This window comes from Pogona vitticeps, chromosome 4, assembly GCF_051106095.1.
Source record: "Pogona vitticeps strain Pit_001003342236 chromosome 4, PviZW2.1, whole genome shotgun sequence".
Lineage (NCBI taxonomy): Eukaryota > Metazoa > Chordata > Lepidosauria > Squamata > Agamidae > Pogona > Pogona vitticeps.
Window position 1 is genome coordinate 56,061,194 of NC_135786.1, and position 22,705 is coordinate 56,083,898.

Sequence of the window (22,705 nt, forward strand, 5' to 3'; positions counted from 1 at the left end):
CCTGCTTTATCAGGTGTCGTAGTATGAAGATTTCTAGTAGGGAAGTACAAGTACTGTCTAATTTCATTTTTATACAAATACGTGCTATACAGATCAGGGCAACTCACCTATGGCTGTTTTGGCAGTGGCCTGCACCAGTTTGTTTTTCGGTTCATGCAAGTATGTTTCCAGATTGAGGGAAGGTGGGAGTTATATAGTGCAATCAATTTTAGGACTGTTGAACAAGTGTGCAGGAAAAATTATTCAGCATCCCTTTCCAGTAGTTGTGGACTCTACTTGTGGCTCAACTCCCATTCTTCATTTATCCACCCAACTATAGCCAGCAGCAGGTATTAAAAAAGAAAATAGAAAGGGTTGGGGAGCAGGACTCTGACCTAGCTGGGACAGCTAATCATTCATATCTCTCTCTCTTCTTAGTGTAATGAACATTCAGTGTAGCTAGCTTTCTGAAAGAAAGAAGAAAATTCTAGAACACAGCCAGTCTGATAAATGATATCACACATCTTGCTTTTGTCATGCCTGGATGTGAAATATCTGCTTGTTTGAGTGCATTGAAATACGTAGAATCTGTTGACATGGGTCTGAGTCATCCTTAAGGGCTCAGCTACTGAAGTTTCTGTAGAAGGTTATGGCTTTCGTTGAGACTTCGGCCATAGCAACTGGTGCTAAGTTTTTCTCTGTCCTAATCACAGCATTTCTAATCCGAAAAACACCAGAGAAAACTTCAGTGATTAATAGAGGCATAACTGAGGGCTTCTTGAACTACTCTGTAACTGAACCAAAAATGCACACGTATCCCTGCTCTACCCTTTTGGGACACTTTTTTCTAAAGCCGGTGCACATCCCTACTTATACCTAGCTTTTTCCCCTGAACGTGAGTAGAAGCCCACTGTAGATCTTGCTGCTTGAAGAAGTCAGTGATCTTGGAAGCAATACAGGTGTTCATGAGGGATGTGTGGCCTCATTCCTCTTACCTGTATTCATGTATCCTATTCGGGTATAAGCATGAACATAGCTGTTATTTTAATAGCATTGAATGGGCCTCCATGCTTTTAATTGCACACATGAGGAATCCAGCAATTCTTCATCCCCTGCCAATAAAACAGGTGTTTCAGCTCAGAAAACACATTCCATCAAAGGCTATCAAATCTGAATACCAAAAGGTGGCATAAATTCGGTTGGTGGTCTCAATGAGAGTAGTACCCTTGAATCAACTGATAAATGTTAAAAACAACACTTGGAAAGATTTCACTGATTCATTAGGTCTACTCTAAATTGCTACTGCTTTTGAATTCACAAAACTTGACAGACTGTATTTCAGTGCTCTGTCTCAAGCGGCTGCTGCATCATGGCACTAGGAGTCTTGTAAGCTCTTAAAGACTGACAAGTTTGATTAGCCTGTGAAAGATTATGCCTAATAAAAGTTGTTAGTCTTTAAATTGCCACTTAGAACTATGAGTGAATTTACAAAGCTCAGCTATGAATATAGATATGATATATAATTCCTGGCTTGTCTTTGTTCTTGGCACACACATAGATTCTCTAAAAAGTTGGATTTCTTTAATATATAATGGATTATGTCGATAAGTCCTTTAGATACCCCAGTACAACTTAAGTATTTACTTGAAAAGTCTTAAGGAAAAGGATTTTAATTCACTGCTGCCACTTCTGCAATTAGAAAGGATGTAGCGTTCACCCTTATTATGTTAAATAGTTATGAATATTCATGTTGTAGGCTAATATTGCTGAGAGGCGGAGCTGAGAGAAAGGTAATAAAGAGGCGGAGTCAGAGAGTGAAAGAAGTCAGTAAGAGTTAGTGAGAGGCAGAGTGAGAGAGTGTGGAGAGATAGAGTGTGGTATTTGGGAGATCTGAGGTGTGATTAGAGTGAAAGCGAATAAGAACTGTAATAACAAATAGAAGGTTGTGATTGATGATAATAGAAGTTACCTATGATTAATATTCAGAGATCTGTAATCAATAAAACATTTTATTTAAAAGACAGTGAAGTTTGGATCTGCATTGTCTTCCTTCCATAATTAATGTTGATTTAGTGATCAACTGATGGCAGCGAGGTAAAAAGGAGTAGTAGTTTGCCTTCATGTGTTCTGTGTTTGGAGGGTCAGGCAAGGGGCACGAGGGCGAACACCACAAAGGGGTTGGGAATTTTGAGTGATACCATTTAATCTAAATAGCAAAGAGTTCTGTGGCACATTTATTATAGGACGAGCTTTTGTGGATTATAGGCCATTTTATCTTATGTATGAGGTGTTAATCAGAATTGCAAGTGTTCATACACTTTACAAGCATGTGTGAAACTGAACTTCAGTTTAATGCTGCTTTTTGTCTCTGATGATGGGCTACAATCTGCAAAAGCAGATACTGTAATAAAATAGTTACCCATAGCTATCTCAGAACACTGAGGGGACATGGTGGCACTGCGTGAAGCCTCTGTGCTGCAAGATCAGAAGACCAGCAGTCGTAATATCAAATCCACGCGATGGAGTGAGTTCCCGTCGCTTGTCCCAGCTCCTGCCAATTTAGCAGTTCGAAAGCATGTAAAACTGGGTAGATAAATAGGTACCACCTCAGTGGGAAGGTAACAGCATTCCGTGTCTAGTCGTGCTGGCCATGTGACCACAGAAACTGTCTTCGGACAAACGCTGGCTTTTTGGCTTGGAAACGGGGATGAGCACTGCACCCTAGAGTCGGACACAACTGCACTAAATGTCAAGGGGAACCTTTACCTATCTCAGAACACAATAACCCATCTTGAAATTACTTAAACTAGCTTAAATTTTAATTTGCTCACTTGTCCCACTGGTGTAACAGCAGACAACAATTGTTCTTGTGCCCCTCTCCTTCCCGCTGGCACTGAAATTCTCAAATAACTGCCATCCAAGCCACCTTTCTTAATTTTCTTAGTTCTCTGAATTATTCTTCCAACCTGGTGCCTCTCAGGTTGGACTAAGGTCCCATGATTTCTAGTAGCCGTGCCAGCTGGGCTTACAGAGGCTGTTTAACATATTGGTTTGTGCCTCCTTGGTGGCAGGCTACTTAGGGTGATACAGACAGTTTGAGGGTGAATTGGATGATCTTTAATTTTGGGATTTAAAGAGGACCTGTAAAGTATATTTTCTTTCTGTACCCTTTTTGCAGCAGAATTCTGTTCACGTTCTTAATATCTGTGTTGCTCTGTGTTCCACTTTAATGAACACAGTAGTTCCAGTAAAGCCTTAAAAGCAGGTGCAGTGAAATAAATTCCTGAGGTGTGGAAACCATATTCTTGTTAATATGGGCTAGCATAGTATGGGCAATTTGAATTAGTGCACCATATTGTTGGCTTCCAATTTGTTCCAAGTTCTTGCTTCCAGAAGACCAAAAAGTGTAAACAAGTGCAATGAAATTACATGGTGTTATCTACTATATATTAGATGCAAGTGGATGCAAGTATATATATTACTATGCATCATTTCAAATATTCTGAGTTCCAAACCAACATTTCAAATTATTAAACACTGTTATTTAATACTAACTAGTTCATATACCTATATTGTTCATGTACATGTGCTGGAACAAAGCACTACCTTTCCTGGAAAGCATCAGTGATCAATTCAGAGTGTTATAAACAATAATGCAGAGTTTTATAAACTTTGAATATTAATATGAAAAATGGTGACAATAATAAGGCATCAGAGAAAGCTTTGTATACACCCCAACTAGTCCTTAAATCCACTTTGTTCAATTTGGCACCCTCCAGATGTGTTGGATTAGAACCCTTCACATATATTGGATTGTTATTCCCTCCTGTGCTGGCTAGGAAAGGTAGAAGGCTGGGAATGATGGAAATTCTAGTCCAACACATTCAAAGGGCACCAGGTTAAATAAATTGGGCTTCTCTGATGGATAAATGGGCAATGATATCAAGTCATAGACTTCTCTGTATCCATTTTTGCTTACATACTTATGCAGCATCCTGTTGGAAAATACCATGTGCAAAAGAGTAACTGCAGAAATGCCCCCTCTTGGCAAGGTGTCTAATGTATAATTAGGGCTGCACTGATGGAACTGACTGTGTGACTCACACGACACTGGGCAGCTTGCACAACTGCCATTACACATTTTTTCTCTATCAGGATTCCAGCCATATAATCTATTTCTCAGCTTATTCCAGTTCCACCCTATGTACATATGAAACAGAGATAACTGTATATAAGAAATTTTTAAAAAGCCCATTGAAGTGCAGCCCTTTGTTCTACCAACATTGTTGATGAAATCAAACACAAACTTTCAGAGCAGATAGTTGTTACAGCTTGTAGTACTTCTGTATAAAGATGTATGTGCTGAATAAATTCTGATGCCAACTTGATTCTTGGTTCACGGGGCCCCCATCTTCATTATTTACATGCCTATATTCACTCTTAATGGGATTGGGAAGACAAATTCTACAAGACAGCAGTACAGTTGATCTTGTGGTATTGCCCAGTACCGCATTCTCTTTCCCTTGAGCCTGAATTTCTCACCCATTGCCTAGGACTGTAACATTTAATCTACTCACGAATTGCCAGAAACCTCCATTGGTTACTCAGAGTGGACCATATTGATCTACATAGGTCTTGGAACTGATAGAGGTGGGAACACTTTAATTTTATGAGGTTACTTTGATTCTAGTGTGTTACAGGAATAAGCATCTCCCTGTTCTTTTAATTTCTGAAGAAAGCAACTTAGACTGAACTGTTGGTAAAATTGAAAGGCAGTTGATTGATTGAACAAATAAGTCTCTAAATTTGTCTGCAAATACAGTGAAAATCTTGTCCTACAACACATAAATTAATAGGCACTTTTTTAGTTTGTAAAGCTCCCTTTGATTCTGTGAAGAGTGCAAACCTCTTTTGCTGGAATCTGAATTTTCTAGTACTGGGAAAACTGGGCAGCAAACTGCTATCCCTCTTTTAAAAGGCTGTTGTCCCTAGGCTCAGAACAGTGCATGGTGCCTTTCCTTCCGGTTTGATGCGGAGAACTAAGGGGTCATCATTGCTGAAAACATTAATTGCTCAGAGCTACATTTAACTTTCAGATCTTTGATGGGTAAGACATTGTTTTAAGAGTTCTTGTGCTCTTGTAATTCTGAAGGGTTTTCATGAAGCTGCAGTTAGTGCTGATGACAATATGTGTTTCAAAAACTCAGGATGGCTGCCTGGGATCATCTCCCATTTCTCCTTCCTTAGCTGTCATTGCCTGTTAGTCCCCTGCTGCCTTCTGTGTTGTCCTAATGCTCCTCATATGCTGTTTGCTGCTGGGCTGCCATAGCATCGGACCTTCCTGCTGTTCTGTGATGTCTTTTCTCCTGAGCTGGCATGTTGTTCTTTGTGGGAGGTATCTATTCGGGGGTAAAGAAAAAATGGGCAGCCCTCCAGCTGCACCCAGTTAATCCTTTAAGCTCTAAATATCAGTCTGAGCATAGCTGAATGCAGTAGGGACTTCCACCCACGGCTTTTTGGATCACTAACAAAAAGGTTTCTTTATGCCATCCAGGTTCCAATCAGTTTTCCTCACTATTCTGATTAGGTTATGGGAATAGGCTTTAACAAGCTTGCTGGTGGTAAATATACGTATGTTTATGTATGTGTGTTTGTTCATGTACCAGAGTCATCTAGGTTTAAGTTGTAAAAATAAAGCTACATGAAACACTAACTAAATGACACATGCACATTCACATGGCCGAGTTGTACCACAGCAAACAAGCATAAAAGAGCATAAATCATAAAAGCATAAACTAGGCTTGCTGGATCAGACCAAAGAATTGCCTGATTTAGCATTTACTTTCCACAAAGGCAAATGCGACACTTGTGGGAATCTCTCAGGGCATATGAATGCAATACAGCCTTCCTTCTTTTGTACCCCAGCTACTGTAATTGAGGGGCAGTGTCCCTCTGATACTGGAGGCAATATATAGCAATTGTGATTACTGTTATTGATAGCCCCATTCTCTACAAATTTGTCTGATCCCCTTTTAAAGTCACCCAAGCTGACTGACATCACTACATCACACCACTTTGTTAACAAAATGCTGGACGAGATAGATCTTTAGTCTGCTCCAACATGCCCCTTATGTTCCTAATAAATTTGCCAGCTAAGATGTTGAGTACCTAAGAGAAAATGTGAATCTGTCTTCAGGTTATAAAAAGACTATTCTAAGAATCTTTATGACTATCTGAATGGGGTTGGGCTGATTTTGCTGCATGGTACAGAAGGAGTTGTGTGATTACTTCATTGTGCACCCAGATAGTAACTCAGCCTGCATTAGCTGGTAGCACTGTAATGCTGCCAACTGTGAGTTCAAATTGACCCAAAGTACTTTAGATGTTAAGGGCTTGCTTTCAAGTAGCACACAGCACCTGTGCCAGCTCAGATCTTTGGCTGACACAAACATCTTTAAGAGCCATATGCTGTGATTAGCCCTTCTGTTTAAGACAAAGCAAACTATTCAGTCATGGATCAAACTGCAATCAGAAGATGACATAAACTTGGAATGGCAGCTATGAAGGAGCTAAAAAAGGTCCTTAAGTATAAGGCCGTGATGATCCATACTGTAACATTCCCAATATCAGTATGTATGGATGTGAAAGCTGGAAATGAAAAATGCTGACAAATAAATAAATTCATAATAGGGTCAAAGAGGGCTTTACAGATACAGTGGACCCTTGACTTACAGATGGCTTGACTTACAGACTTTTTGAGTTACAGACTTCTCTGGCCGCAAAATTTAGGTTTGACTTGCAAACTGAGATTTGACTTACAGACCAGAAAAAAAACCAAAATGGAACAAAAACGGCCTGTTACGGGATTAATCGGTTTTCAATGCACTATAGGTCAATGGAGACTTGACTTACAGACTTTTTGACTTGAGAACCGCCTTCCAATACGGATTAAGTTCTCAAGTCAAGACCCCACTGTACATGGACTGCCCAGAAGCAAAACAAGGGAGCGCCAGATCAAGTCAAGCTTGATCTCTCATTAGAAGCTCAGAAGCTGTTGTACTTTGCATACATGACACGAAGCAAAGACTCACTGGAAAAGACAATAAAGCTAGGAAACTTGAAGATAGTAGGAAAAGAGGAAGATTGAACATGAAGTGGACTGATTCAAAAAAGGAAGTTATGGCCTTTAGTTTTCGAGCTCCGAGTAAGGCTATTAATAATTGGATCTGTTGGAAGTAATTAATTCACAGGGCTGCTGTAAGTTACAAATGACTTGATGAAACTTAATAACAGGACTGCGTATTATACAGAAAGTCCAAAATAGGCAGTTCCAGTGCTTTTAAGTTAAAACAGCTTTTGCTTGTCTTTGAGGATGGGAAGGATTTGCATTTCCCCTTCTCTGGCAAGGTAAGCAGTGGCTCAGAGTAGAACTGGTTTAATTTAGAAAAGCAGCACATAACTATAAGGTTAAAAAGCCCTTATCCTAGCATCATTGCTGTCATCAAATTCATCAAAGACACATGTGTTTTTGTTACCTTTTTTTCATCCAAATACTGAATTATTCATCCAAATTCACTTTTTGCATTAAAATGCAAGATTCAATTAGGTTACAGGGTAACCAGGAATACATGATAGGGCAATTTTCCTATAGAGATCAGTGAATGCCAGTTATTCTGTAAGGATTTGGTTTCTGAAATGGAGGTTAAACATGTTTTAGGCTAACAGGATCGCATAAGCAGCAAACTCAGATAAGGAACTAGAATGTAAAGCATATTTGGATCCATCTTTCCCAAATTCAGCATATAGAGTTGGTTGCCTGCCTGCCTGTCTGTGTTGCAAAGCAACTGCCCTTCCCGGGCTCTTAGCCTTCAATCCCTTGAACCAGAGAACTAGGCCAGTTCCTCAGCAGTAGCTCTTAACACTGCAGGAGAGTTGAATGGTTTGTCCTTGGCTTTGTAAAAGAAGCATGAAGGAAGCATAGCCTCCTGTTCAATGCTGCCAGCCAAAGCCTCTCTTCACAGAGACACTCTGTGATATCCATTAGTAAAGCAACCACCATGGAGAGAGGCAGAAAGCAGCAGGATTTGCATTCCTTGTCAAGAACAGGCATTAGCGCAGACAGAACACCACATTTCGACCTTGGAAGGCTGACTGCAGTGTGCAGGCCACACATAGCCCACCCCTGCAGAATAGATACCCCAACCCTGGCCTAGATGGACAGGGCAGGTCGTGGAGGAGCTATGGGTCTCAAGTGACCAGAAATGCCATTTTGGGGGGTATAATAAAGGTATTGCCCATCATTGTCTTCAGACTGGATATAAGGACTACATGGCTTTTTTCTTTCTCTTTTTGATTGGATGTGGAAGCCTTTTCTGGCTCAAAACCTCCCCTTTTGAAGTAGAAGCAGCCTGGAATTCTGTTCCTTAAAAGCAATCCCGGTCCTGTGACCAGAATGTCAACCTCTTTGTTGTGCATCATTTTAACTTTTTTTAAAAAATTGTATATTTTGATTAGATAAGTTGGCCTTTGTAGGGGCGAGGGGAATTTGGACGGCAGTACTGCATAATTTTTATTGCTACAATTATTAGTTTGTGGTCTAGTCTTTTCTCCCCTTTGTTGCAAAAGTATGATTGAGACTTTTAATATATGACACTTGTGAATGATATGAAAGTTGGTTGGTGCTTCTGTCCTTCAAATCATCACATAAGGCTGATACTAGTAAGTGCAAACAATTTCCAGTAATTTGGACGTAGAGAAGAAAACAATTCTACCTCTAACATTCATCTCAAAAGTGCACCTCTATAATCCAGAATGATTTCTGTTAACTCTTGGTCACGACAAATCTTGATCTTCGTTTTTAGAAATATGCCACACTTTTCTGTACTTCAGCATACTTCCACGACTCTTTGTACATCTCTTAAAAGTCACTTAGAATGGACCTGTGATTCATGCCTGGAACCTATTGTAAGCAATAATTGATATAACAAACTGTTATAATTATCTGTTAGAAATGCCATAATGCTGTTATGGAATGTGTGCCAAGGACTTCACATGGAGATGTGCCCCATGCAAAAACATTTTTTTTAATATTCCACAGTTTTAGGCTCCATCATATACAGGGACCATCTTTTCTGAAATATAACTATGGGGCGGTATATAAGTCCAATAAATAAATAAATAAATATATAACAGAATAATGGTTCTGCAGAGCTTTACACAAAATGCAGGGAGGAGGGATAATAACCAACAGGCGTGCTGTGTGGAGAGTTCTGTCACTCTGTCCTAGCAAAAATGTACCAAAACAAAATCTCTTTAAGTAAGTCATCGCCTTTAGTTCCCCTTCTACCAAGGTTAAAAATTGCCCTGGTTGCCTCCAGATGGCTGGGAACAGCCACTGCTTGCATACCTTTGGTTCCGTCCCACAGGTCTCTAGATGGCAGGATTTGTATGACATGTCATTTTCTTCTTCAAGCTATGCTTTGAGTTTATGGGTGGATTTGGACATGTTTATGAGTAATATGGTGAGAAAGGCCCGATTACTCATTAACATGAGTTCAAATGTAGGTTGCAGAGAAAATGTGAAATGGAATGGAAATCCTCCATTTAGTCATATCATAGATCACCCCACCCCATTTCCTCTTCTTGTTCCCTTTCCATATTCCTCCTCCAGTCTTTCTTATTCTGAATGTTCCTCCTTGCTTTTTCCCCAACTGTGAGGATGTGAGGTTTATTCTTGAAGTTAAAATCCCTGTCTGCTTTTGGACTATATGCACAGTCCCAAAATACTTGAAGTAATAAAAAGGAGCAAGCCGCTGAGTATTTGCACACTTTCTCTCTAGTCACTATGATAAAGAGAATTGGTGTCTTCACATATTGATATTTTAGTCTAGATTTCTGAATGACCGCTCTGATTGTTTCTGTGTTGATCTTAATAATATAGGAGGATGAACCTCCATCTATCTAAAAAGATATTTAAAATCATCTATCTAAAAGAATATCATGGTTGATGGAATTATAGGTCCCTGAGAGATCCATGAGCTACAGAGCAATTAAAACCATTTCCATTCCAAACCTAAGCTTCAAGACTGATTTAAAAAGAATTCTAACAGTTTTATTCGAGTCTGTTGCAGTCTGCAGGGAACCTCCCACTTGGACATCTTGTCTAAGAATATATGCTAACAGCTATACTTGTTCACATTTTCAAGTTAGGTCCAGTAATGGTTTGTAAAAAAAGAGATTGAAGGTTGCATCTTGTGTGTCTTAATGGTGTGTTCTGTAGTGAAAAGGCAAAAAAAAAACAGTAGTCTGTCCTAAGAGTGGCTCATTTTCGCTACTCTTGGAATGGAGCCTCAAACTATGCATGGTGCTCCAGCCTAGAACAATGACAGTCATGATAATCATCTTTGGGTTCTAACGTTTTATTGGGCACCTTCATCTTATCTTTGCAGTCATAAGAATCAGAAACTAATTTATTTAAAGAAATAACCCAAGAGAAATGAGTTTCTCAGGTATCCAGTGCTGAGTTGCACACAAACACATACTTGTTTGTGTGGTGTTGCATTTAGTAATAGCCATCACCAAAACAGCTTCTCCAGTGATGAAGAACTGACCTACAATGACAGACAGAGGATAGCAGTCTTGCTAGCATCTAAACATGCAAGCAGGAGAGATGCATGAGAACGATGTTGAAAAATGGGGGAGGCAGAGTCAGGAACCACATCTCTACTCTTTACTCTTTTCTTGATATTTTTTGCCCTTTCTTTTTCAGAAGAGGATGTGGAGAACTTTGATGTAAGAAACCTTTCTCAGGATGTGATGCGGAGCATTGAAGCAGACAGCTTTTGGTGTATGAGTAAACTCCTAGATGGGATACAGGTAGATACTACTTCCTTACTCTTGCTTCCTGTCCCCTTTCAACCTTCATAGGAGAGAATATGTAGAAAACTGTAACAACCATGCTTTAAAAAAATTACACCCTCCAAAACATAAAATACCACTTTCCAGGCAACTAACGTTTTCCTTACATGAATTATTATAATTCACAATATTTGCATACTTTTCATTGTTCTGCTTAATTTATTCTACTTCATATATTTTGCTGGTTGAAATAAATTCAGTTTTACCCACTGTATTTGACACTAAATGCAGCAATAGTTGAAAGGATCATAGAAAACAATATAAAAATCAAATACAGCTTTTTCTAATTCAGCACTCTCCAGATGTGTTAGACTACAACTCTCATTATTGGCAGCCAGCCTATGAAATTATCCCTCTAAGAAACTAGACTAAAAATTCTTCCCAGTACCTATGAATTTTAAGTTGGAAGGCATATTGTGGAAGAAGGAAGGCGGAATTCAAATCTGGGGTCTAGGAGTTGAAAGCTTCCCTACTACTATTGGAAATGATATACTGTACTGTATTTTTCGCTCCATAAGACGCACTTTTCCCCAAAAAAAAACTTCGGGGGAAAAGTGTATGCATCTTATGGAGTGAAATCGCCAGGACCCTTCCAATTTTATTTACAGGAACCTGGAAGGCGCTCTCGGACCCTTTGGAGGCTTCCCCCAGCCTCACCCCTGCTGGCCCAGCAGGCTGAAATTCCCAGATTATTTATTTCCTGTTTTCTTCTCCTAAAACTTTGGTGCGTCTTATGGAGCAAAAAAAAATACCATAAATGTATAGTAGATTCTTAGTTTAGTAGGTATTACACACAGAGAGAAAAGTACTTGTGTACTGTACGTGTTGATGGGGAAGAGGGCTGTCTAGTAATTCCTCCATCTCTATCCATACTTATATTGGTGTTGTTTTTTTCATACAGACTCATGAGAAAAATGGCTCATTATGGTGTTTTTAAAATTATTTTTATTTAAACTATCTTTTACCCCAAATTTTTCCTTAAAAAGGACCCAAGGCAGTTTACATCATTAAAAGACAGTATTTTAAAACTAACAACAGTGAGTATACAATTACTAGAAAGGACTGAACAAATATTATATTAAAAAGCATAAGCAACACCAAAGGACATTCAAAACAGTAAGGTACAACAATCCATTAAAAAACCCCACTCAGGTAACCAGTCACTGAAGGTGACTGAAGAGATAGGTGTTTGCCTGCTTACAGAAGTAAAGATGGGGCCAGCCTAGCTTTCTGTGGGAGGGAGTTCCAAAGTCTGAGAGGAGCAACAGAGAAGGCCGTCTCCCGTGTTCTCACCAAACACACCTATGAAGGTGGTGGGACTGAGAGAATGCCCTCTTCTGATGGTCTTAACACTTAATCAGGTTCATAAGGGGAGATGAGTTCTTCAGATGGCTTGGGCCCAAGCCATTTAGGGCTTTATAGGCTGGAACCAGCATTCTACCCAGAAGCGGATTGGCAGCCAGTGGAGCTGCTGTGACAGCAGAGTTCTGTGATCCCTATGACTGCCCCCAGTTAACAATCTGACTGCTGTGCTTTGGACCTGCTGAAGTTTCCTAACACTTTCCATAGCCAGCCCCAAGGAGAATGTGTTACAGTAATCCAGCCAGTAAAAACATAAATGGTTAATAGCTTAACTCTTTCTTCTCTCTTATTCACTGCTGCTAACAAAACTTCTCAAAGAATCTCATCCCTCCAGTGGTTTCCCTCCTGCCACCATCCTGTGGTTCATTGTTTACCAAGAGAACATGCTACATGTAATGCTTGAAATTATGGGGAAGTACTTTCAGGCTATAGCTAGCTTTTAAACTGGACTCAGTGCTTTTAAACTTTTTTTTTTTTTTTTGGCTATAGGATAACTACACTTTTGCACAACCAGGGATCCAAAAGAAAGTCAAAGCACTAGAGGAACTTGTCAGCCGGATTGATGGTAGGTGAGACTGAATCTACTAAAAGAAAATCTGAACTTGATAAATTCTGAACGGTTCACATCCGTGGCTGAACATTAATGGTTTGTGTACATTAGGTATGAGTTGTGCAAAGCTACCATGAAGCCCAATGTTGTTGTTTAGTTGCTAAGTCGTGTCTGACTCTTCATAACCCCATGAACCAGAGCACGCCAGGCCCTCCTGTCTTCCACTGCCTCCCAGAGTTGGGTCAAATTCATGTTGGTAGCTTCGGTGACACTGTCCAACCATCTCATCCTCTGTTGTCCCCTTCTCCTCTTGCCTTCACACTTTCCCAACATCAGGGGCTTTTCCAGAAAGTCTTTTCTCCTCATGAGATGGCCAAAGCATTGCAGCCTCAACTTCAGGATATGTCCTTCCAGTGAGCACTCAGGATTGATTTCCTTCAAAATGGATAGATTTGTTCTCCTTTCTCAGGAGAAAGATAAGGTGGACAGGCACTCCCATTTCTTTAAGGAATTGCCATAGTTTGCTCTGGTCCACACAGTCAAAGACTTTTGTGTAGTCAATGAAGCAGAAGTGGTAGATGTTTTTCTGGAACTCTCTGGCTTTCTCCATAATCCAGGGCATATTAGCAATTTGGTCTCTACTTCCTCTGCCCCTTCAAAATCCAGCTTGTACTTCTGGGTGTTCTTGGTCCACATACTGCAGAAACCTACCTTGTAGGATTTTGAGCATAACCTTGCTAGCATGTGAAATGAGTGCAATTGTACAGTACAGTGGTGCCTCGCATAACGTTTGCTTCGTTTAACGTTTTTTTCGCTTAACGTTTATTTTTTCAGAGTCAGATTGTGCTTCGTATAACGTTTTTCCCTATGGGCGATTTTCACATAGGGATTTTGGGACCATGCTTCGCTTAACGTTTTTGGTTTTAGGTCCCCTGCTTCACTTAACGATGTTCATTTTTTCAATTACAAAAGTGTCTTAACATGTTGAAAAACGGTTTTAAATGCTTGGAATCGTTAGTGCACCTTCTAAAATGTGTGCATACTTAATTTGGCGTTGATCTGACTTTTCGTTAATTTTTTGTGAATTTTTTTCTCCCCCATAGGAAACAATGGAGCTGTCAGATTTTGACAGCTGTCAAAAGTTGGGGGGGGGAATTCAGCATAAATTAACAAAAAGTCAGATCAAAGCCAAATTAACTTTTGCATCCGTTTTATAGGGTGCAGAAGCTAATCCAAGCATTTAAAACCATTTTTGACCCTTTTATGACACACTTAAATTTGCAAAAATTGACTTCGCAAAGCCATTGAAATGTATTGAGTCGACTTCAATACATTCCAATGGAGGAAACATTGTATCGTTTAACAATGTTTCCTATGGGTTTTTTCGCTTAAGGACGCCAATCCGTGCCTATTGGAACGGATTAACCGGTTTCCAATGCATTCCTATGGGAAATGGTGTTTCACATAAAGTTTTTTTCGCATAAGGTTTTTTTTTTTTTTTTGGAACCAATTAAAAACGTTATGTGAGGCACCACTGTAGTTGGAGCATTCTTTGGCACTGCCCTTCTTTGGGATTGGGATACAGACTGATCTTTTCCAATCCTCAGGCCACTGCTGAGTTTTCCAAACTTGCTGGCATATTGTGTGTACCACCTTAACAGTGTCATCGTTTAAGATTATAAATAGTTCAACTGCAATTCCATCACCTCCACTGGCCTTGTTGTTTGCCAGGCTTTCTAAGGCCCACTTGACTTCATTCTCCAGGATGTCTGGCTCAAAGTCAGCAGCCACACTATCTGGGATGTCCGGGACATCCAAATCTTTCTGGTATAATTCCTCTTTGTATTCTTGCCACGTCTTCATGATCTCTTCTGCTTCTGTTAGGTCCCTACCGTTTTTGTTCTTTATCATGTCCATCTTTGTACAAAATGTTCCTTTAATACCCTGTTTCCACGAAAAGAAGACCTAACCTGAAAATAAGCCCTAGTATGATTTTTCAGGATGCTCGAAATACACTGGTGCCTCACACAACGATGTTAATTGGTTCCAAAAAAATCAACGTTGTGTGAAACATCGTTCTGTGAAACACCATTTCCCATAGGAATGAATTGAAAACTGGTTAATCCGTTCCAATTGGAACAGATTGCCGTCTTTAAGTGAAAAAACCCATAGGAAACATCATTGAGTGAAACAATGTTTCCTTCATTGGAATGTATTGAAGCCGACTCAATACATTTCAATGGCTTTGCGAAGTCCTTTTTCACTCCTGTAAAAGTGCCTTACAGTGTTTGGAACAGGTTTTAAATGCTTGCAATCGTTAGCCCACCTCCTGAACCCTATGCAAACTTAATTTGATGTTGTTCAGAGTCGTCCTTAATTTTTAGTGATTTTTTGAATTTTCTCTCATTGGAATGTACTGTATTGAACTTTCTGTCCAATGCATTCCATTGAGAGAAAATTCAAAAAATCACCAAAAATTAAGGACGACTCAGAACAACACCAAATTAAGTTTGCATAGGGTTCAGGAGGTGGGCTAATGATTGCAAGCATTTAAAACCTGTTCCAAACATTGTAAGACCCTTAAAAATGAGCGAAAACGGAAGAGCTTCAAAAGCACTGAAGCCGTCTTCAGTGCTTTTGAAGTCTTTTCCGATGTCCCTTTTTGCTAATTTTTAAGTGTCTTACAATGTTTGGAACAGGTTTTAAATGCTTGCAGTCGTTAGCCCACCTCCTGAACCCTATGCAAACTTAATTTGGTGTTGTTCTGAGTCGTCCTTAATTTTTGGTGATTTTTTGAATTTTCTCTCATTGGAATGCATTGGACGGAAAGTTCAATACATTCCAATGAGAGAAAATTCAAAAAATCACTAAAAATTAAGGACGACTCAGAACAACACCAAATTAAGTTTGCATAGGGTTCAAGAGGTGGGCTAACGATTGCAAGCATTTAAAACCTGTTCCAAACATTGTAAGACCCTTAAAAATGAGCGAAAACGGAAGAGCTTCAAAAGCACTGAAGCCGGGTTCAGTGCTTTTGAAGTCTTTTCCGATGTCCCTTTTCGCTCATTTTTAAGTGTCTTACAATGTTTGGAACAGGTTTTAAATGCTTGCAGTTGTTAGCCCACCTCCTGAACCCTATGCAAACTTAATTTGGTGTTGTTCTGAGTCGTCCTTAATTTTTGGTGATTTTTTGTTTTCCCTATTTAAATGAATTGAACTGTCCATTCAATTGATTTAAATGGGGAAAATAAAAAAATCATCAAAAATTAATGAAGACTCAGAACAAAACCAAATTAAGTTTGCACATGTTTCACAAGGTGCACTATGGAATCCAAGCATTTAAAACAGGTTTCAAACATTTTAAGACACTTTTAAATGAGCAAAAAGGGACATCGTTAAGTGAAATTCCCCCATAGAGAACATCGTTAAACGATGGGGGAAATTCCTCAAAAAAACCCATCGCTGTGTGAATTCATCGTTGTATGAAGCAATCGTTGTGCGAGGCACCACTGTATAAGCCCTACCCCAAAAATAAGCCCTAGTTAAGTGAAACCCCGCCCTCCACCATTGTGCAGCAACCAGAAGATGACATGACTGTAAAATAAAACATCTGAAAAATAAGCCCTAATGCGTTTTTTGGAGCAAAAATTAATATAAAACCCTGTCTTACTTTCGAGGGGAAACGATATCTCCAATTTTCTTGAACAGATCTCTGGTTTTCCCCGTTCTATTATTTTCCTCTATTTCTTTGCACTGTTCATTTAAGAAAGCCCTCTTGTCTCTCCTTGCTATTCTTTGGAAGCCTGCATTGAATTTTCTGTAACTTTCCCTATCTCCCTTGCATTTTCCCCCTTCTCTTCTCTGCTATTTGTAAGGCCTCCTTGGACAGCCACTTTGCTTTCTTTCATTTCCTTTTCTTTGGGACGGTTTTTGTTGCTGCCTCCTGTACAATGTTACGAGCCTCTATCCAACGTTCCTCAGGCACTCTGTCCACCATATCTAGTTCCTTAAATCTGTTCTTCACTTCCATTGTGTATTCATAAGGGATTTGGTTTGGATTATACGTGACTAGCCCAGTGGTTTTTCCTACTCTGTTCAGTTTAAGCTTGAATTTTGCTATGAGAAGCTGATGATCAGAGCCACAATCAGCTCCAGGTCTTGTTTTTGCTGACTGTATAGAGCTTCTCCATCTTTGGCTGCAGAGAACATAATGAATCAGATTTCGGTATTGCACATCTGGTGATGTCCATGTGTAAAGTCACCTCTTGTGTTGTTGGAAAAGAGTGTTTGTGATGACCAGCTTGTTCTCTTGACAAAACTCTATTAGCCTTTGGCCTGCTTCGTTTTGAACTCCAAGGCCAAACTTACCTGTTGTTCCTTTTCTCTCTTGACTCCCTACTTTAGCATTCGAATCCCCTATAATGAGAAGAACATCTTTCTTTGGTGTCAGTTCTAGAAGGTGTTACGAGTCTTCATAAAATTGCTCAATTTCAGCCTCTTCAGCATTGGTGGTTGGTGCATAAATTTGGATTACTATGATGTTGAAAGGTCTGCCTTGGATTCATACTGAAATCATTATATCATTTTTGAGATTATATCCCAGTACAGCTTTTCCCGCTCTCTTGTTGACTATGAGGGCTACTCGGCAGGCCTTCCCTCCAGACAATTCCTGATGCCCTCTCCTCTCCCTCTCCTATTGTTTCCTCCCTCTCCTAAGGTTTCTTCTATTTAAATTTTTTATACTATTTTATGCTGTTAGCCGCCTAGAGTGGTCTTAACCGACCAGATAGGCGGGATATTAAATAAATAAATAAATAAATAAATAAATAAATAAATAAATAAATAAATAAATAAATAAATAAATAAATAAATAAATAAATAAATAAATAAATAAATAAATAAATAAATAAATAAATAAAATGCAATGCTCCATTTCTTCTATGGGATTCTTGCCTTCAGTCGTAGATATGATAATCATCTGAATTGAATTCACCCATTCCCGTCCATTTTAGTTCACTGATGCCCAGGATGCCAATGTTTATTCTTGCCATCTCCTGTTTGACCACATCTAGCTTACGAAATTTCATAGATCTTATATTCCAGGTTCCTATGCAGTATTTTTCTTTGCAGCATCGGACTTTCCTTTCACTTCCAGGCACATCCACAGCTGAGCATCCTTTCGGCTTTGGCCCAACCACTTCATTAGCTCTGGAGCTACTTGTCTTCTGCTCTTCCTCAGTAGCATGTTGGACGCCTTCCGACTTGAGGGGCCCATCTTCCAGTGTCATATCTTTTAGCCTTTTGTTTCTGATCATGGGGTGTTTTTGGCAAAGATATTGGAGTGGCTTGTCAGTTCCTACTCCAGGTGGATTGCATTTAGTCAGAACTCTCCACTATGACCTGTCTGTCTTGGGTGTCCCTAAATGGCATAGCCCATAGCTTCTCTGAGTTACTCAAGCCCCTTCGCCACGACAAGGCAGCAATCCGTGAAGGGGCATGAAGCCCAAAGCAGAGTTCTGTGATCCCGTGAAGCCCAACGCAGAGTTCTAAAGTTTCTTTAGCCAATCAGCTGTGCTAAGGGGGGTGGGGGTGGATCAGGACATCCATGCTCTTAAGTAGAAATAGGACTGTTTGTTAAGGATGTTAGAAATGGGGCATTGCCAGGGAGATTAAGAGGCCATTTGCTGATAGCCCTGCAAGACAGGTTGTGATTCAGCATTAAGGGGGCTGCAGTGTCTAAACTGTACCTGTGGGAAGCATTGGATGTAGGTTGGTTGTGCTGGAGTTATTTGGTTGGGCGAACAGAGACTGAGGTTGATGGCTGTGTGAATGAAGGTGGAGCTTTAGGGAGATGCCTTGCAAGGTTGCGGGGGGCACTCTGTGTTCAGCAGAGTAAATGGAATGTGCTGTTTCAGAGCAGGTACACAATCACTTTAGGGAATACGAAGTCGAATACCTGCAGTTTGCCTTTCGCTGGATGAACAATTTACTAATGAGAGAGCTTCCTCTTCGCTGCACAATTCGCCTTTGGGACACTTACCAGGTATGAGACTTTATCTACCTATGTGGGGGTAACTTGCCTTGGTATACATGTGTATTGCTGCCACGGATTGCTGCCCTATCTTCTGTAGGCATTTTTCACTCTCAGCAATGGCTTTATATGGGGATAGGTTGTACCATTAGATGTCATGTCAGTATATTCATACAAAGATATAAAAATACTCACACATGCACATCACCCATAAAATGTGGAGAAGCACTGAAATCCAAGTTGTTCTTTTCTAACTCTAAATATTTTTCCTTTTTGATTTTTCACAGTCTGAGCCAGAGGGGTTCTCTCATTTCCATTTATATGTTTGTGCTGCATTCTTGATTAAGTGGCGGAAAGAGATCTTGGATGAAAAAGACTTCCAGGTAAATCTTGAGGTGATAGCCACATTCTCTTGCTTGAGAAATTTATCTGCCTGTTCTGAAACAACAGACTGCAACATGAACAATACATCTGCTTTAAGAATATGTGAGCTGATCCAGAGCTGAAATCCAGATACTTTCTATGTGTGCAGTCAATGCAGCAATCACCCTGACTGTGCAGTTTTGTAAACGTGTTAGAACAAAAATAAAATATTAATTTTTTTTGGAATTTGATTCCAATTCTGAAATGCACAACATTATTTTCCACCTGTTGACATGGTCACCATTGTCCCATTCCCTTTAAAGTAGTACAGATTTGTTATTTGGTGTTTGTGATGCATACTTTATGAAACACAGTGTGGATTAATGTTTCTCCATTAGCTGAGGAAGCTGGACATGTCAAGCCACAGAAATGCAAATGGAAGTTTTGTTTGTTTAAGATAAGATGCACACCTGGCTGCTACCTCTGTGCTAAGTTCCTTTCTTTTTTTTCAGGGCCTTCTCATGTTGCTACAAAATCTGCCCACAATACACTGGGGCAATGAAGAGATTGGACTCCTCCTTGCAGAAGCCTACAGGCTCAAATATATGTTTGCAGACGCCCCCAACCATTACCGCCGATAGGTCACAGGGTTCTGCCTCTGCTCCCTTTATGCTGGCCCAATCCCAATCACTGTGGCATTTCATCATTCTAGTCCTTGGGCGCTTTCTGACCAGGAGCCACCTGTTGCTGTAAAAAGCTTACAACAAACCTCCGTCTTAACTTTTGCGTGTGCCTGCCTGCCACTTCATGTGTGGATGTGCCATTAGTGTCCCGTGCTATGGTGGTGGCGTGAGCTCAAGGACTCGGGACTGGACAAGTAAACTCCAGGCTCCAACCTGGACCATCAAAGCCTTGCAGCCTCTTTCTTGTTAATTCGCCTGAGCACTGACACAGTTGCACACTCCAAACTGGGCCTGTATTCTCTTGTTTCTTCAGATGCTGTTCAATCAAACTCCCCAATGAAGATGCCTTACAAAGAGTTCCGCCCAGGCAATGGCAGTGCCATTGGACACTAGAAGCTTTCAGGGGCTAGCTTCACTCAGCGTGTCTGAAGAAGTACAGCATTTCAAGAGTTAATCACAGACACACACACACACACACACTCCACACACACAGTCTTATGTGCAGCATATCTCTGCAAAGTTGGCGCACATGTGTTCAAACATCTGTCTTGTCCATGCACAGTTTGGAGTGACATAAATGAGCAAGACAGGACTCTTCCTGTGATTGACTGACTGACTGACTGATGTGCTGTGTGAAATGAAGTGGAGGGGGGAGAGCTCTGCTTCAAAAATTCTCCTCTCCGTGACAATGATACTCCTCCAAGGCATTATGTGTATATTGTGTTCTTGTGTATATGGGTCAAAGATGTACAATATAAGTCTTCTGTTTGTAGCAGATATGATTTTATATTTATAATGTGAGTTCCAAGTGTGTAAAGGCTGCCTAGGTTACTAATAACAGTGGGTCTCCTGCCTTCCCCTGCTCATCAGGGTTTCCGGAGCTCTGGGCCCATCTGCACTAGCACGTTTCTGCTGGCCCTCTTCCCAAACATGCACATTTCATTTCTGTCAGGAAATATTTGACTCCAAAGCAAAATCCTGCTGAGTGAAAGTCCAGTGCATACCTGCGAGCGTGGGCACCTTGGACTTGACAGGATTCGATCTGAAGGATGCTTGCAATCCCTATCAGCACTTGAGCACACTCTTTTCGAGAAAGCACTGCAGTCCTTAGAACTCCTTCAGCAATGCAGCTGTGAGTAAAATCCTGCCTGTATATTGCTCTAGGTTGCTTCTTGAGACAGGTAATGGATCCCACCCTCTCTGCCTCCCCGCTCCCCAAACTTGATTGGAGTCTTCAGCTGTCTCTTCAAGTCTTGGGGTAGCGGGGAGGGGAGATGGGCTTCTTGTTTCAATGCTATGAACTTGTGAGGAGATAGGAAGAAATGGTGGCTTTTTCTACTAAATTCCTTTCTTACCATTGTCTCAGTGTGACTTTTGACCAACAAAAGGTTGTTTTGTTTTGTTTTTTTTTTGTTTTTAATTTAATAAGTTTATTCCAGCCAGCAGACAAAGTCTTATTTGTGCCAAGCCTTGACCTCTGGCTTCTGTTCATCTCACTAGGCTTCCAACAGCACCATCCTCAGTTGTTTTTTCCCCCTTGTTGGGGCCAAAAAACAAAAGCAACCCTGTGGTTTTTAGCCAGTGGTAGTACCAGGGATATTGGAGGCGCATCAAGGCAGAGGAGCTTTGTTGCCATTTGAACACCAAGCAGTGTCCTCACAAGTGGCTTTCCAAACCTGGAGTTGTTTTCTCAGCCATCCTAAATTGATTTTCTTTTCTGTGTGTGCCTTTTGTTGCTTCCTCTGAGACAGCGATCTGGTGGTCGTTAGTTTAACATGACTAATTAAAAAAGAAAACCAACCCAAGTTGCTCATCTTTTCTTCTTGGTAGGTTTTGTGAGATTGTGAGTAGGCAATAAAACTTTTGAGTATCTTTCTCCCTTTCCTGAATGAATCTCACACTGCAGCGCACTCCAGTTCAAGGTAAGCTTAACCCTCACCTACCAGGTTAAAAAAAACTTGCATTGAGTGAGTTTGGGGGTATCTTCTGACCTCGTGAAAATTTCAGTGTATTCAGATGTCCAGTCCATCTGAAGGAGATGACTGTGGTCCAGAAATGCTTAAGCCAAATAAAACTTCTTGGTTTTAAAGGTGCCACAAGACTCTTTGTTATTTTCACTCCAACATGGCTGTCTTCATGGAAATATACCGAGAGTTAGTAGTAGGAGTCATTCACCAGAGTTATGAGGGCCTCACATAAACAACCTCAGAGCTTGGAGGGCCAGTCCCGTTATGCCTACCTCACCTTAAGCATTTCTTATACAGTGGTACCTCGACTTAAAAACTTAATCCGTATTGGGACTGCGTTAAGTTGAAATGTTCTTAAGTAGAAGCGCCATTCCCCATAGGAATGCATTGAAAACCATTTTATCCATATCTGCTGTTTTTCGTTCTTAAGTCAAGGCACTGTTCTTAAGTCGAAGCATTAGTTCCCATAGGAACTAATGCAGAGCCGGTTAATCCGTATCTACCGCTAGGGGGTGAATTTTTTTTAATTTTTTTTTTCTTTTGACCTAAGGTGAGCTTAGGTCAAAAAAAAAGGGCAGGAAAGGTGGGTTTTCTCCTTTTTGTTGTTGTTCTTAAGTTGAGGCGCCATTCTCAAGTCAAAGCAACTGTTTGCGAATGGAGCCGTTCTTAACTCGAATCGTTTGTATGTGGGGACGTTCTCAAGTTGAGGTACCACTGTATAAATTTATTTTTTAAAAAAACTACAAAAGCCTCTTTCTAATTTTCTAAAAAAATTAATTTTGTTGTGTGAACAAGGGGTGCTGGAGACCCCACAAAACATGGTAAAATTCAAAGACATTCTTTACAACTCTTT

General features: G+C 40.3%; 1 protein-coding gene across 1 annotated transcript in view; it reads left to right on the forward strand.

Annotated features, from left to right (window-relative positions):
* The window catches only part of TBC1D22B (TBC1 domain family member 22B), a 53,829-nt gene extending 31,851 nt beyond the window's left edge, over positions 1 to 21,978 (forward strand). Inside the window, exons 9-13 of the mRNA XM_020795303.3 lie at positions 10,748 to 10,854; positions 12,748 to 12,823; positions 18,724 to 18,851; positions 19,127 to 19,222; positions 19,715 to 21,978. Of these exons, the coding sequence (XP_020650962.1) occupies positions 10,748 to 10,854; positions 12,748 to 12,823; positions 18,724 to 18,851; positions 19,127 to 19,222; positions 19,715 to 19,843 (536 nt within the window). The 3' untranslated portion in view covers positions 19,844 to 21,978. The remainder of the gene's footprint in view (positions 1 to 10,747; positions 10,855 to 12,747; positions 12,824 to 18,723; positions 18,852 to 19,126; positions 19,223 to 19,714) is intronic.
* Positions 21,979 to 22,705: the final 727 nt, after the last annotated feature.